The 16,054-nt window shown below is 45.6% G+C and overlaps 1 protein-coding gene and 1 long non-coding RNA gene across 4 annotated transcripts in view; one reads left to right on the top strand and one right to left on the bottom strand.

Moving 5' to 3' along the window:
- The window catches only part of LOC142817761 (uncharacterized), a 190,104-nt gene that overhangs the window by 57,714 nt on the left and 116,336 nt on the right, over nucleotides 1-16,054 (bottom strand). The window lies entirely within an intron of this gene.
- Nucleotides 1-16,054, top strand: part of LOC119174636 (cell adhesion molecule Dscam1) — a 44,767-nt gene that overhangs the window by 18,825 nt on the left and 9,888 nt on the right. For both annotated transcript variants that reach the window (XM_075895339.1, XM_037425623.2), the window contains 7 exons: nucleotides 4,563-4,711; nucleotides 5,149-5,280; nucleotides 7,859-8,023; nucleotides 9,189-9,259; nucleotides 11,801-12,038; nucleotides 13,022-13,114; nucleotides 13,946-14,137. In XM_075895339.1, the coding sequence (XP_075751454.1) occupies nucleotides 4,563-4,711; nucleotides 5,149-5,280; nucleotides 7,859-8,023; nucleotides 9,189-9,259; nucleotides 11,801-12,038; nucleotides 13,022-13,114; nucleotides 13,946-14,137 (1,040 nt within the window). The remainder of the gene's footprint in view (nucleotides 1-4,562; nucleotides 4,712-5,148; nucleotides 5,281-7,858; nucleotides 8,024-9,188; nucleotides 9,260-11,800; nucleotides 12,039-13,021; nucleotides 13,115-13,945; nucleotides 14,138-16,054) is intronic.

Raw genomic sequence — 16,054 nt, 5'->3', positions numbered from 1 at the left:
CTTGGGAGTCTCAGCCGCAAAACACTATCACGGAAAAAGAAGACTTGCATCTACTCCGTGGGTCAATGCGGAACACCACGCAGGAACATTCCGACGCCACCATTCACGAAATGGAGGTTCTCCCACGGGCGTCGCCAAAGCATTAACCCGCGTTCTTCGCGGCGACCTTTCTTTCAAAGGCGCGCATCGGGGCGTGTTTTCTGTTCAACGCCCAGCACAAGCAGCTCGCAACGTTAGCGACACCATCAACAACTACTCGACGTGGCTGACGCCTGAACGCACGGGCGTGATCGCGCCGAGCCCAGAGACGCCAATGTGTTGAATCATCCCGCGATTTTTTTCTTTTTTAGACGACAAAGCCGCCGGTGCTTGGTCGTAGATAACGGATATGATGAGCGAATTCTTAAACTCTACGGAGGAAAGAAAAAAGTGAGCCAGAATTATCAGGCGGCATCTCTAGTTTCAGCTTGGAAAAGCCCTAGCTAATAAAAAAAAACATCTCATATTTTCAACCGTAATGACCGTACACTCCAAAATTCGCGAATACCGACCCATCACGTGTATTTTATGCATTTTTTTTCTGAAATGTCTAGCGGGTGATACAAAATGTCTGAAGGAAAAAGTGTGTGGCCAAAATGAGGTATCGTTTCTATCTGTGCTTCAACATTTCCCCACCCCACATTAGCTTTGCTGCAACGCTCAAGGGCAATGCGGGGTCGTTCAGGAGCAAAAGGGTAAAGGTATTGCGGCTTTTCATAGCCGAAATGTCATACATACGTGATAGTGTGTGGTCTCTAGTGTGATTTTGTATAACAATGAGTTGTAGAACATAGAATGCAGTTGCAGCCATCGTTTGTACAAGAGGATGCATGCATTCATCAAGGTCCGTTCTCCACGGCGTATAACCGTGTAATCTTTTGAAGCCTTCATCGATCGCTCTCTGAATTCCTGCCTCGTGTACACTGTATTTTGTTATAATGTTATGCATAGACTGATATTTTTTTTATGATGGTGTTACCAGTTGTAGCTCCACCATACACCAACTGTCTCCTCGCCATGTAAAAAGCCAGCTTTTTTTTTTCGTACAACAGCCTCGAGCGTGTCGGAAGAGTCACTTACCTGCTGTGGGGTAGACGGATATTTAATTCAATCTTTCACTGCATGCTCACCTTACCCAACAGTTGAAGATACTCATTTGAAGCAATAACAACTATATAATCAAAATGGCGGGATCGGAATAGCATAAGTGATATCCTTCAATTTTGCCGGGGCACGAGTTTCAACAAGCTTACGCATTCGGCAGCCTTTAGGCGGCCTTTTTTGCTGATTCTCATAAAAGAAAAAAAAAGATTTCCAAGCTTCGATGGGGCGCGGTTTATCGATGCTGCTTTCTAAAGTTTGGCTGGAACCACTGCCCAGAGCTTGTAGTACAAATAAACAGCAATGCATGGCACGGTAACAAGCAAGCAGCGTAGCCATTGCTTTCAGAAAGCTGGTGTATTCCAGCCGAGATGTGAAAACACCATTACAATAAACAATCTTGACTGTTATAACCACACAACAATAAAAGAATTCACATAACTCTACAGGCCGGCTGTAAAGAAACAGTGCATATGGCGACTGCAATTGAAGTCAAAACACGTACTGTAAGGAAAACAAAATTCAGAGGGCGCCTTACGCATTCACCTAAGACGACTCGAACGCCAGAGCCATCTTTGTCGTCTAAGTCTATGTATTCATCCTACCCCGCCCTCTTTCCAATGCTTTCGGCGCTTAATGTACTTTTGCATAGCCTCCAGAATCCGAGGCATTGCAAGTTTCCTGCACCTCACCTGGTTTAGCACTGTCCTCCGTGATCGGGCCACCTTATACGATGCGACGATGTCGTGTGATGATACCGTCATGTGACGCCACGTCATGTGAAGTCATGACGACGTCATAACGATGACACAGATTCAATTCAGTTCAATTTCAGTTAAATTCCATTTATTTTTCATTCATACACTATTTTTGAGCAGAGAACTTATTTGCGACGTCGTGGTCACATGCCATTATTACGCTATCAGGTGACTACGTCTTTGCGTAACTCGTGTTTTGCGTTACCCGTGATCTAAGGCCTCCTCCTTAAATAGCCTCTTACTCTCTTTGGAGAGTTATGACTTTAAAGGTGTGCGTTAACTCTTTTTTTTTTGGAGGTCATTCTACTCTCTTCAGATAGCCGTGGAAGGCGCCACTCTCCAAGATAGAATCAACGTATATCTTTAAATATAGTTATATATTCGAGAATTCATGACTTCTCGCGAAAAGTAACAAGTATTCTTTTGTTTTTTTATAAATTTATTTATTTACTATTGTTATATTCTAGACTGTACACAGGCGCAGCTCCAGAAGGCGCACCTACCGTTCTAAAGAACAAGGTCCGTTTCCTCTTTCTGGAACATGCTTATACTTCACGAAAAATTTGCACGCCCACTTTGAGAAAGACAAAACAAGTAGCGATGTGAAGCCGGCAGTGAAAAGCGCTCATCATCTGGAACCACCGGCAAAACCATATGCGTGTGTACCGCATGGTCTCGCTGTTGGCGCGTCGCCAGGGCGGGGATGACAGAAGGCGAAGGACGCGCTCTTCAACCCCTTTCGCTTCTTTCGCTGTCTTGACATGCGTGGCAGTCGCTTGCCAGTGTAAAGTGAGACGGAGGCCGAACCAATTCGAGAAAAGGCAACGACGTAGAAAGGCAGAGCACCGTCGGCTGTTCCTCCTCCTCCACCGCCTCTCTTGCAGTCTGCGGGCTACGGGTCGGTAGGCACCATATTGCTTTTAGAGCTGCGGTTGCGTCTCTCGAGACTTGAGCGTGAGTCCCGTCATGAGAAAAAATTTGAGCAATGCGGTTTGCAGCCGGGAGACCAGATGGGGACTCACGTGTCGTAGTTGTCGATAAATGCACCGACAGTAAAGGAACGGCATTGTTCGATAAAATCAACAGTTAGGTTATGCTTAAAGGGACACTAAAGTCGAACAAATAACAATTTACGTGAGAGTGAAAGCTCAATGCATGATAATGTCCAAAAGAGAGAGATGGAGAGAGATAATAAATTGGGAGAAAGGCGGGGAGGTCAACCAGAATTACAGCATCTGGTTTGCTCGCCTGCACTAAAGGGAGGGGGAGCGGAGAAAAAAATGACGTCTAAAACGACAATATTATCGATAGCAGTGCCATACTTACCGAAAAAAATAAGGTAAGTGCACGAGAACACATGCACCACAGTAGGACATTCGCCAAATGATCGCGATGACGTCACAGTTACAGCCTACAATTAATCACTAGTAATCGACCTAGCTTCGCTAAAGAACTTCCGGCGCATCAAGAGACGTAATGAAATGCTGCTTTTTCATTTCTCTTTGATTGATGGAAAAAAAGAACCGCGGTACGTTACAAACGGGAATGGTGCAAGTGGTTCAAGAGTTAAATTTCCGCCTGGTTAAACAGGACAGGTCAGGCCATCTAGCGGGGCCCAGTTGAACCAAGCACGTCTGCCATCTCGGAGCCAATGGTAGGAAATTCTCCAATGGCTATTGTTGCTGCGGAGGCTCCCGCTGATTTCGTTGTGCTGCCACTAGTGTCGGCGGCCGCGAAGTAATGTCGGTCAACGTTGTGCACAGCAACAGTGACGTTAGACGTTCTGGTTGAGGCGGGTAATTTGAAGTGCGCTAACCCGATGCGGACCACCAAAACGTTATTTTATTTCAAAATAATCACTTCCTTGGCACAAAAGTAACACTGCAAAATTTCTGGACCGCTATTTCAACAATCAACGTCGTAGCCTTTAGAGTCCCTTTTAGGGTTTGTCAGGTTATATTGTGTTTTCGTTTCGGTCGATTTTATACGGTTAGGTTAGGTTACAGAAAAATAGAGATAAAAGTGACTGTTTGCACCTGTCCAATTTATGCAGACCTCGACCCTCGATCAACCTCCACCGCCATTTTCAGAATCATTTAAGACGCGCGCGGAGTCAGGGCGAGACTTATGAACTGTCGTGTAGCGTCTTCGTTTACTAGCAAAGACTCCCATGATTTTTCTACTCGTATCTGGCTCCTCAATGCTAGCATACGTCCCATCCGTGTGGACTAACTCTGCTGAGCTATCAAAGTGCCTACATCAATGGCTACGTACTCCGGGAGGCCACAGATTATTTCTTTAATTGTGGAAGTCTAGGTTAATTGGATGTGCTTATCTTAACCATTCGACCGAGAAGATGATTTCTTCATAGCGTTACTGCATGTTTTGTTTCTTTTTTTATTGGAACTATAAAAAGTCAACGAGGTGTTTCAAAACATGCACGAAAGTATATCTACATAAACGGCTGACATACGAAAAAAAAGAACATAAATACATACAAGAGGAGAATGAGCCTCGCATATCGGTTTGTGTACGTGTGTGAGTGAGTCGGGTAGGAAATGGGTATAAATTGTATATGTGTGGGAGGCTGATGCTGTGGAGTTAACTTGCCCGGAATGACTTCCTGCATCATTGAAACGTCGATTATCGTTGCGTGTTTTCCAGGCTGGAAATATTCGAGACTATGACAGACAGCGGCCTGCGCTCGGAGCTGTTCATCTCTAGCACGGAGCGTAGCGACGGCGCAGTCTACACCTGCCGCGCCGAGAACGAGTTTGGCCACGACGAACGCACCAGCAAGTTGCTGGTTGTCGGTAAGACTACTTCCATTTTTTTTTGTTTTTTGTAAAAGGGCGAAGCTTTTTAGGACCTAGCCTTGTCTTCCGTTGAGGCAACGGTATAGACCATCGCTATAGTCAAAACATACCCCCCCCCCCAAAAAAAAAGGTTTCCCAGTAGACTTCAACAAGGGCTAATTGTAAGGTAAGATATATAATTTCGCTGTTCCCGTAAACCACGTGCAACTAGGTCCATTGTCGACGCGTTGGCGTAACCTCGAAGTTATTTTAGTCTCCTTATTTCATGCGCGCTGTAATCCATTGGGGGATTACACACAGGTCGTTCGAGGTTTCGGCAACGTTGCCCAAAGAGTTGAGTGCGTGTTTCAAATTCGGCGAGGACACGCCACTCGCAAGAACGTGCAGGTACCAACTTCACTGCCTTTCAACATACGCTACTACTCCTACCACAGAGGTCCCCGGTCAGCCACAAGATGTCAAGGTCTCCGAAACGTGGAGCCGCTCGGCGAGCGTCAGCTGGTCTCCTCCATACAGCGGCAACAGCCCGGTTGCCAAATACGTCATACAATACTGGAAGGACTCCGGTGAGTTTCGACAAAAATTAATACGCAACATCTTTATTTTTCGTATAATGACTAGTATACGCGCCATTGCTCGAGATAGCCACGTCATGTCGCGACGAATCTGGTCTCTAAAGATAATGTTGGCTCTTATCTACGCGTTCGAGTCCGAATTACACCGATATGACCCGAACTGAAGACCGCGAAAACGAAAGTATGTGCGTTACTTTATCCTAAATTGTGCTGTTTCATTCCGCGAGAACCGTATTCCTTCTTGCATATAGAGGCGAAAAAAGAACTTAAACGAAGGGGTGTCGCTGGAGCACCAGCGAAACGTCCTGTTCAAGAATATTTTTCGCCTTTTCAGACCTCCATGCTTCCCAGAACTTGTGTCTAGTTGAGATTTCTGGTGCATCTATTCGAATATCGTTTTTTTTTTCATCGTAGAGATGTGAAAATGAATGACAACGAGGTATCGCTCGAGCGAGGGTTTCGACAACTGGTCGCGACTATTTTGAAGGCTCCAGCGACACCACTCGTTCAAGAATTTGATCTCTCTACAAGATTCTATCCTTTCTTGAAATTCTACCACCTCTATCATTGTATTCTACAACTATTTCAGACTCCATTTCCCATCAAGCCTCCACCCCTTCTCTTCGTCCTTTAAGCGCATACAGAAAACCCTAATATGCTATAGCTTCGTCCGACCTCTCTGTCTCTTTGTTTATAAAATATTTTCTTTCTAGTCTGATTACACTCTTAAGATGTCTTCTAGAAACTCAAAGTGGTTTCTAAAAGTTACGCTGAGAAAAATAGAAGGCTGAAAACGAAAAGGACGTTGTTATGAAACATATAGACGGTACAAAAAGACACGGACGAATGCCCTCAACTTTGTCATTGCGTGCAAAGCATCTTGTCCTGCCTGGAATTCCGAAGAACAAATACAGAAGCCGTGGCTATAACGAAATAGTTGGATTATCCATCTGTTTTCACAGCACATGGGAGAAGCTCGCGTCCACATATTATGTCATCGCTCCAATGCCCCTGTGCGGAGGCTGCCCACGAGTTAAACTACGCTGCTTATCTTCGCACAACGCAACGGCGAATGAGACATTTTTCGCAAATAGGCACTAAATGACAAAAAAAATACTTGCACAGAGCCAAGCGGCACATGGATTTAAATTTAAAAATCACAGCATACCCCCGAGGTGAACAATGACTAGCGGGGCTAAGCCGATGGGCGGACGGATGGGCGGACTGATAGTCAGACGACCAGGCGCACGGACGGACGGACGCGCGGACGCTTCGCTCGACTCATCATCCGTGGATATGCTGCGACACCATTTTTATTGGTATGCAATGCAATGCAACTGGCTAATACGACGACTACGACGACACGGGACATACGACCCACGGCGTAAGGAGCTTCGCCCCTAAAAGAACGAGAACACCAAAACAAGCTCGCGCTTCTGAACACATGAACTACCGGTCAATACATGATCGAACGAGAATAATTAAGCCATACTTAGGCAGAAAAACAATAAAACGAACTGGAATGTAACCATAGAAAGCAGTAGGAAGGAATGAGAAAAATTGGAAGTGCGAGCGTACTATGGTGATATGGATAAAGTCAAGGTGTTAAGCATTCTGACAACCTTGTCATCACCAAGGCGCTTGACATTTAAGAGGAGCACCACATGCACTTCAGACGGTGCACTACGTATTGCGTAGGCGCACTGGCGAAGCTTGCATATGACTCCAAGAAAGCTAATGTTCAGGTGACAGGTAAAATACATGTGTCGACGTTTCGGTCCACACGGGGATGCCTCGTTCATAAAGTGTCCACTCGACGCCCGTGAAGCTGTTAGGACTTATGATCGTCTATAAAGGGTGTTCGATATTTTAGCTGCACTCGAGGCAAGGGACACTAGTGAACTCGTGTCGGAAAGAGCTGAAGTATCGATCAATCGAATTCCCGTATATATAGTCACATGCTACATCGCATGCGCCCGTTTTCTCACTGCATGCGACCACTGCGGCAGTGACGAAACAACTTGGCACATTCTGTGTGAATGCCCACAATACAGCTCGCAGAGATGGTCACTCTGCAATGCACTAGACGAACTAGACAACCAGACTCTTTCGGAAGAAAGAATCCTGCGCTACTGACAGGACTTTATGCCGCAAAAGAAAGCTGTGAAGGCGCTCCTGCGCTTCTTGCATTCAACCGGCCTGTCCAAACGACTGTGATCGGAACGTCTTGCATGTGTGTGCATGTGAATTTTTTTTACAATTTATTTTATATCTCTTTGTCTCTGTCCTCTTTCCGCCCCTTATTTCCCCACCCCTGTACAAGGTAGCAAAATCAGTTCTTCTAGGTTAACTTCGCTGTCTCTTCCTTTTATTTATTTCTCTCTCCTTTCCCACCGTCACGTTGAGCACGAAGATGCCGTTCCAGGGGCTAAACGACCGTTTTTGAAAGTTCTTGAATGCCTTGTCACAGAATCTGTCTTCTTTTTTGCAGCGATCACTACAAAAACTAAGCTAGCTTTCATGCAGATATCGACATTATAACCGTGTCTCACTGTTCCTACGACCGCAGGTACAGCGCACAGGCTTCAAGAAGTTGCCGTGCCTGGATCGCAGACGTCGGCCCTGGTGGGCGACCTGCACCCCGGTTCCACCTATCATCTCAGCATCCTTGCAGAAAACTCTGTCGGCGTCGGTCTCGCCTCGACGCCTGTCAAGCTGCACACGGGCGAAGAAGGTAAGCGCAGTATAGCACTTAGAGGTGGCATGTGCTGTGTTTAAAATGATCTAAAACGAACGTTCCTTGTTATTACATCTATCCTGCATCAAATAGGGGAGACAAACGCCTATACTTTTGAACTGAAAGAGATGCATCTGCTGGGCCACTATTTCTTTTCCCCAAAGCACTGCCTTTATGATACATTGCGCGGACACAGTAACAATAGTACTTCATGATTGTCGAACGCAAGTACTGGCACGATCGGCAAGATCCTCCGAATTCACACTCTAGAAGTCCAAGTCACCGCCCCTCCGATATGAACTAACTCGCGTCACGTCTCTCAGTCGCGTTGGTGGATATTTCGTTGAATACGATTACACTATACATTTTCAGATTAAACAATTGCAGGGATACTTCACTATATTTCATTAACTGCGAAGCAACAGTCAAGTGTTCGAAAACCTGCAGTGCTATCACATCTATACTTCGCACAATGCTTTACGTCGCATAACGGTTAAGTGAGAATAACCTAAAGGAGTCCCTGAAACGGTTAATTCACATTCCATTTTTTGATTAGACCACTACTGCAGCAAATAATTGGCACCAGAGTTCAATCGAAACAGCGATTATTAACGGAGCTACGAGTACTAAAAAAGTACCCTCCTCCTCCACTCCGCCTTTCACCCTCAACTGTCCCCAACTCTTACTTCGAATGCTCGGGGCTAAGCTCCGACTTCACGGCGCCTGCGTCACGATGTGGCGTGAGCCCGCAAATCCCGCCGCCGATCCGATACCGACAGTCTGTGCTGCGCGTTCCATAGCCAATCAGATCAGCTGGAAACGATGACGTCAGTAGGGCAGAGCGTGTCGCTTGGCATATAGGCGGTTGAAAACGTGTTTGGCTGAGTCGCAGCGATCTGCGGCGATCTGGAGAGCGTTGTAATGAATTACATAATTTACGCAGAGAGCTCAAATCGGTCTCTGAATTACCCTTGGTCTACCGGCCCTATATGTTTGTAAAAAATTGTCAAAATCGTTTCATGGGTCCCTTTAAGCGGGACAATACGTCCGTACTGTGAGTAGCAACCATAAGGTGCGCCCTCGAATATGAAGCTTGACCTTCCTTTTTGCCTCAGTACTGTTATTCCTGACTTTTATTACCTTTTCTGGACGATCGTTGCAGAGCCAAGCGCGGCGCCGACTGACTTCCACGTTGAAGCCAGAGGGCCAAGCACAGTGCGCGTCTCCTGGAAGGTAGGTGAACCGCGCTCTCTTCGCCTGTTTTCCTTTCGAATGACATTCTCACGCGAGAACGTACAAGTCATTCCGACGGTATAGTGTCAAGGATACACATTTACAGGCAAACGGCGCAAAATTGGATACATACAGCATTTATTAAGGAATCATTTTTTTTTCGACGCCTTCGATCGCATCGCCATATGATGGGCACTGAACGGAACAGCAGTCCGATGTCAGTAAATCGCCTTAAGTTCATTAGATAGAAGCAGGTGCACAGAGAACTAAAGTGCAATGAAAATCATTATACCGTAAGGTTAAATAGGGTACATTTAGCGCTTACGCTGTGGGTCGTGTGTCCCGTGTCGCCGTAGCCGTCGTAGTAATTGATTGATTGATTTGTGGGGTTTAACGTCCCAAAACCACCATATGATTATGAGAGACGCCGTAGTGGAGGGCTCCGGAAATTTTGACCACCTGGGGTTCTTTAACGTGCACCCAAATCTGAGTACACAGGCCTACAACGTTTCCACCTCCATCGGAAATGCAGCCGCCACAGCCGGGATTTGATCCCGCGACTAGCCGTCGTAGTAGCCAGTTGCATCGCATTACATGTCAATAAAAACGGTGTCACAGCATATCGACGGAGTCAATGAAGAGTGGGCGAAGCGTCAATCAGTCCGTCCGCTTCGCCCCTCTCGTCATCATTCACCTCGTGGATATGCTGTGATTTTTTTTTAACGTGGACAACAGGAACAAAAAGGTGCCGGTTATTTCAATGTCTGTTATTTAATTTCTGTGTTACTCGGGGTCAGCGTGGCTGCATATATATGAAGTATTTTCCTGAAATAAATTTAGTTGCGAGTGTAGCGAGTGTCGTGTCCTTTTTATCCCTGTTGTGCATGTTAAAAACTGCGCTACTTAACCTTGCGGTATAATGATCAGTCACCAACTGGCCCTGCCCTCAACCTTTTTGATATATATATATATATATATATATATATATATATATATATATATATATATATATATATATATATATATATTAATGGGGTAAAATGCGGCACTTCTTAACTTCTTACCGTTTACTCGTTAACCTAGTAATATCGAAAGTTCAAGCAATGTACAATCTAAACAACATACATAACTTTACAGCGAACATAATAAAAGAATTATGTTTCACTTGCTCTCGCGAAAGAAAAGAGTAGGAATAATAATTAGAAAATAATCGTGACATAGATTACGTTTCGCTTTTCAAAAGTTCACTTTCTTTTCATTTTTTTCAATAAGCTTGAGTTTACCTTTTTTTTTTCCTTCGGCGAAAATGAAGCTTTGCGTTCGGCAGGAAAATAACAACGGTGCTGATGAGAAATTAATGAAATGGCGTCCGCTTGGGTCAGTATTTCTCTCTCTCTCTTTCTCTCGACTTTTTTTTTTCAGCAGTCGCCTTTATTATTATCTCTTTTTTCACAAACGACGACTAGGGCTAAGCATTTCCCAAAGCGATCACTTACTCGCGTTAGCACAAACCACAATGTGGTAGCGGCGGTCTTCCATCGTAACTGGGCACAGCCAAGATGTCAATAATCGTTAAAACACTCTCTCCGAAAAATGAGTGAATCCAAATAACCAAGGACAATTTTCTCAATACTTGACGTTTTTTCCGACGCGGTCAATCGGGCAGAAGCTTACGAAGACCCACACACACAATCGATAAGATCACACATCTTTATTAATAAATGATGCTCACACATCACCGGTAGCACTTTCAGTGAGCTTTGGGAGTGCAAACAATCAAGGGCGCTCGAACTCCCACTAAGATGGCAAGTGCGAACCTGTAAATGTTACGGCTAAATCACAACTGCTTGTCATGAGAAATGCAGCTATGAAAAAGACAATCTAAAGTTTTTTTTTCTTCAGAGACCCTGTGCATTGTCAAAGAGAATGTATGCCATTATTGCTAATGAAAAACGCATATTGTAAAGAATAATAAAAAAATTGCGTGTTCCTTTATCAATTCGCCTATCTATTCACCTAAGAGGACTCGGAAACGATATTCATTGCCTTCGTTTCCTTCCTAGTTGATGTACTGATCATCATAATGACATCACAAAGTTACAATGACGTCCCGATGACGATGTCATGTCACAAATAGACAAAACTTGATATTACAGCAAGATGGCGCGACCAGATGGTCAGAATTTGTGATAGATGAAAAAATAGCATTACTTAAGCGGGTGACGTCACAGGGCTACGTCATTATTGACGTCATGTTTAAATGGGGTCGTGTGACACTTAATTTACCGACTGAACACATATTAACTTCGGTGTCACGTGAGTTTTTACCTACTTTCATCAGAATTTTTTTTTTCGCAATATTCGAGTTCGAATGCAGCACCAGCCTCGCAAAGTTTTGCTAGCTTTCGCGAAATCTCGAAGATGCTGCCAACGCCAAAGGTTACTTTTCGAGTTTGATGACACATCTATAAGGTTTTCGCATTAATGAATCGGTTGACAACGGCAACATGGCGAACTCGGATTCCATTGTCGCCGATGCAGCCTCCACCGCCAGACGAATGGAACGGAGACCTGCTGGGCTACTACATCGGCTACAAGCCGACGTCGTCGGGCCAGCCGTACTCGTACCGCACGAGCGAGTTCCGACCTAACGCCAGCCACGAGTTCTTCCTCACGGGCCTTCAACGCGGCACGGAGTACGCGATCATCGTGAAGGCCTACAACGCAGCCGGCTCCGGGGTCGCCTCGCACGAGCTACACGTCAAGACACTGGACGGAGGTACTACATGGCTAAGGAAACTAAGCCGCCAAGCGCATGATTTCAGTACAACTACTTGCACTCCACGACACATGCCGCAGTGGACTCGATTCACTAACTTCCAAGCTTATTTGAAACTGATCCTCAACTTGACGTTTTCTTTTTCTTTAACATGTCTTTGAGCCCTCTCCCACTCACATTCTGCACTGCGATACGACGACTACTTCAGTCTAAATCAAATTACCATATTTACTCGTTTGCTAGCAGCGCTTCGCTTATTACAGCTGACTAGTTTTCACTTTAGAAACGCTAATTCTGAAAACGTTGAATAAATATGGCTCAATTACCAATTTCATCTAGTCTTGTTTAGTCATTTTCGTAAGCGTCAGTTAGTGGTGCTTAATGATCGCTTGTGTTGGCTGAAATAGTGAGAAATGATGGCTAACATTTTAATTTTTTTTTCAGTTAAACGAAGTTGAACGAATTAGGTGTGCACAATATGTTTCACTACCGGTAAAATATTAATACAGGCAACACCATTTCGCCACTGGTATTGTTGGAAAACATCGCATTTGAGAACCAGTCATGTGAACGTTAACGAAACATCTTCCATTAAAACGATCTGACGTTCGCGTTGAAACAGACCATTTAACATGTCGCCCTCCAACACCTGGTTCGGGGCAGAAGAGGCGAGCTATCCAAAGCAGAAATTTGAGCTCGGTTGTAGTAACTACGCTCGTCAATCTTAACGATCTCAAAGCAACAATTACGCAAGGAAGAGAAATGTAAACTGTACGAGAGCTAGACACTGATAGAAAGTTTACCGACGCAAAACGATGGCAATGGAAAGCGTTGGATTAGTCACAATCACTATGTATGCACCATTCGGTTGCGGGTGGTGAGTCACAGCCTGTGATCAGTCACGAGTATATTCATATCCAATCCACTTTTACTCCTTTCCTTTCTTCGCACTGACTCGTCTTTACATTCGTATTTCTACTCAGATGTGCCGCCGCCACCGAAGGTGTTCGTCTCTGGCACGACGCATTCGTCCATCACTGTCACCTGGCACCAGCAGTTCGCCAGCGGTGTGAGAGGTAAATGAACTCTGTTTGGCAAATACTGGGGAACGCAAATACGAGCGCGTGGATTGTACGCACACGCTTCAGATGGGCTCGCCGGGCCATTTCCTATTAATACGTTCGAGCAACAACAATCTCAGAGCTGCCACAGCAACATGTATCGAGCCTGACCGCGAGGTTATTAGGCCGCGCCAGTTCATTTCATCAATCCATCACGAAAACGCCGACATTTTTGGGAGCTAGTTGGGGAACTCAATTGCGGAAGGTGTGTACCGCGCGCGACACATAGACTCACTACTTCTTATGAAGGACTATTCCAGTGGAAACAGATGTAAATCCCCGCAGTGCGCGAGTAGGGCGTCATTTATTTGGTGATAACGTAGTACGATGAACGCGTATTATGTGGCTTCACGCAAGATATACACACGAGCTGTATTATGTGACTACACACGCGTAATGTCCGTGGGGTCGCAAGGGGGAATAGCATGAATGTACAAGCGTGAAGAGCCGACGTGTTAAGGTATGCAGCACAAATGTCATTATCGTTTTCTCCCCAATTTCAATATAATCAGTCTCATCTAACAAGCCATGACCGCGTATCTCTATGTACATTTCCAACTAAGTGTGCAAATCTATGTCATCCGCAACCTTCCGCCTGACCAGATATTCCGGCTTCAAGTTTTCTAAAAAAAAAAAGCAGCAGCAAACGGCGTTCTTTCCTAAGGAGCACACTTGGGTGTTGAAAACGTATACTGATACGAGCGCGATAACTCCCTCGCAGTTGCGTGCAGCACAGAGCATGCGAGAATCTACGTCTACGTATACAAAGCACGCGCCTCTTTGCAGGTTACGTGCTCCACCACCGGCCCGAAGAGAGCACCCAGGATTGGAAAGAGGTGAACCTCGACTCGCGCTCGTCCTCGTACACCGTGTCGGGCCTCGAGTCCGGCGTCCTCTACCAGCTGTACGTCAGCGCCACCAACGAGTACGGCACGGGCGACCCCAGCGAGATCATCACCGTCAGGACACACAAGGCCGGTGAGTGCATACTACACTGCCGCATGTCACCGTTTCGAACGTGAATTGATTGCATATAGCGACACAGCTAACACAGCGCTATCTACTTATTTACATTGTCACGCGACAGGAGCCCGCCGAAGCGAAGAAGAGGCGGAAAAAAGCGCACGCGAACCGCGAGCTGTTGTGGGGCTGATCGTCTTGTACCTTGCGCTGCGCTACGCATTTCTGACTTTTCACCTTGTCAATAAATTCATTTCATCATTATAATATAATGATATCTATCGTTTAAGGTCCCAAAACCACGATATAATTATGAGAGACGCCATAAAGAAGGACTCCAAAAATTTCGACCGCCTGAAGTTCTTTAACGTGCGCCTAAATCTAAGCACGCGGGCTTCAAACAGTTCCGCCTCCATCGAAATCGTAGACGCCACCGCCGCCGGGATTCGATCCCGCGACCTTCGGTATAGAAGTCGAGCGCCATAAATAATAGACCACCGAGGCGGGGCAACAGTGTTATTTATTATATAGAGGTTGTAGAACTAAAACGAAAAAAAGAAAAAAGAGCGGCAGACAGCTTAACGAAGAACACTATCAAAACTACAATTTGTGAAAACCGTTCCGTCAGCAGAAATATATCGCCGTGCTTGCGCGCGAAAGGAAACAGTGCTTAAGGAGCGTTTGGAATATCAGCCATACATTTATGTAAACGGCTCACATGCGTCGAGCTGTCTTCACGCCCTATACCTATACCGATCTAGCAGTTGGACGTTTTCTCCTGCTGGTCAAACGAATGATTGACACCCCAATGATTTGCACAGACATACCATCGAACGTCGTTAACAAGAGTGAACGTTTAATGTATGAAGGTGCACGGGCGTACTTCAATTAACTACTCGTTACGATTCGCTCTCTGGATTTCATGCCGACCGGTTGTGCCCCCGCGATCTCCAACGACAGCACATCTCTGGCCGACTGGCTCGCCCTACGCCATCTCCTGACGCCGACAAGAGCTCTCGCCGAGTGGTGCCCCATCCTCAGACTCCTGCGACTGTGTTCATTTTCCTATCTCCTCTTTACCTCCATCGTTTTCTGTCGTTCACTGTCCCTGCACCTCGCTCTTTTCTTTTTCTCTCTCTATCTATTTACCTTTTAATCCTATCCTTTTAATCCCTCCTTTACCCCCATCCTTCGTGAGCTACTGTTGAGGTGTCCTCCCCCTGAGAGACATACGGGGCTAACTTTTCTCTTCTTTTCATTTAAAATCAATAAAAAACTACTGGTTACGAAGCGACGCAGATGCAGCGTAGCAGTCCTTGGTGTTGCAATCGCCATAGAATAAATGAACCTAAGCAATGTCTTTTGCGCTCGTATGACCACAGTGAGCACCGTAGACCAGTCCGTCAGCCTTGTAACAAATGAACTCAGCTGAACCGGAATCTAACTATACGTTATTCAATGCAGGAACAAACCACAATAGACATATCGATGCAAAAAATATAATAAATGCTTTTGTATAGCGCTCGCTGCATAACTGATGTCTCGCGTACTGGTACGATATTTCTCCTTTGAAAGCGTGGCACATACAAAGCTAGGCAGTTCACAAGCGTCGCTCAGTACAGTGTATTCAAAGCTGGAATCCCACAAATTAACCTCGCGTTCACAACCTCCGCGCAAGAAAAGCTTAAATATTTTACCAACTTTCCCTAAAACACTGTCTTAGCCTGCCCTAAGGCGTCACAGGCAGTTGGTTCTCGAACGCACCAACATTCGTCTAAGAGCGTAAGCACCATGACAAATGGCTTCGCATAGATCAAGCTCACTGTCGCTAACGAACTCTAAAGCGTCACCAGATAAAGAAAAAGGAACGCCGTAAACCTTATCAATATTGTTCGCTGACGCCAGCTCAAACGTCAAGAGCCTAGAGTCTCGTCG

The sequence above is a fragment of the Rhipicephalus microplus genome, chromosome 5 (assembly GCF_043290135.1).
Source record: "Rhipicephalus microplus isolate Deutch F79 chromosome 5, USDA_Rmic, whole genome shotgun sequence".
In the NCBI taxonomy this organism is placed as follows: Eukaryota; Metazoa; Arthropoda; class Arachnida; order Ixodida; family Ixodidae; genus Rhipicephalus; species Rhipicephalus microplus.
The sequence above is the reverse complement of the archived record's forward strand: the minus strand, read 5'-3'. Positions and strand labels throughout refer to the sequence as shown.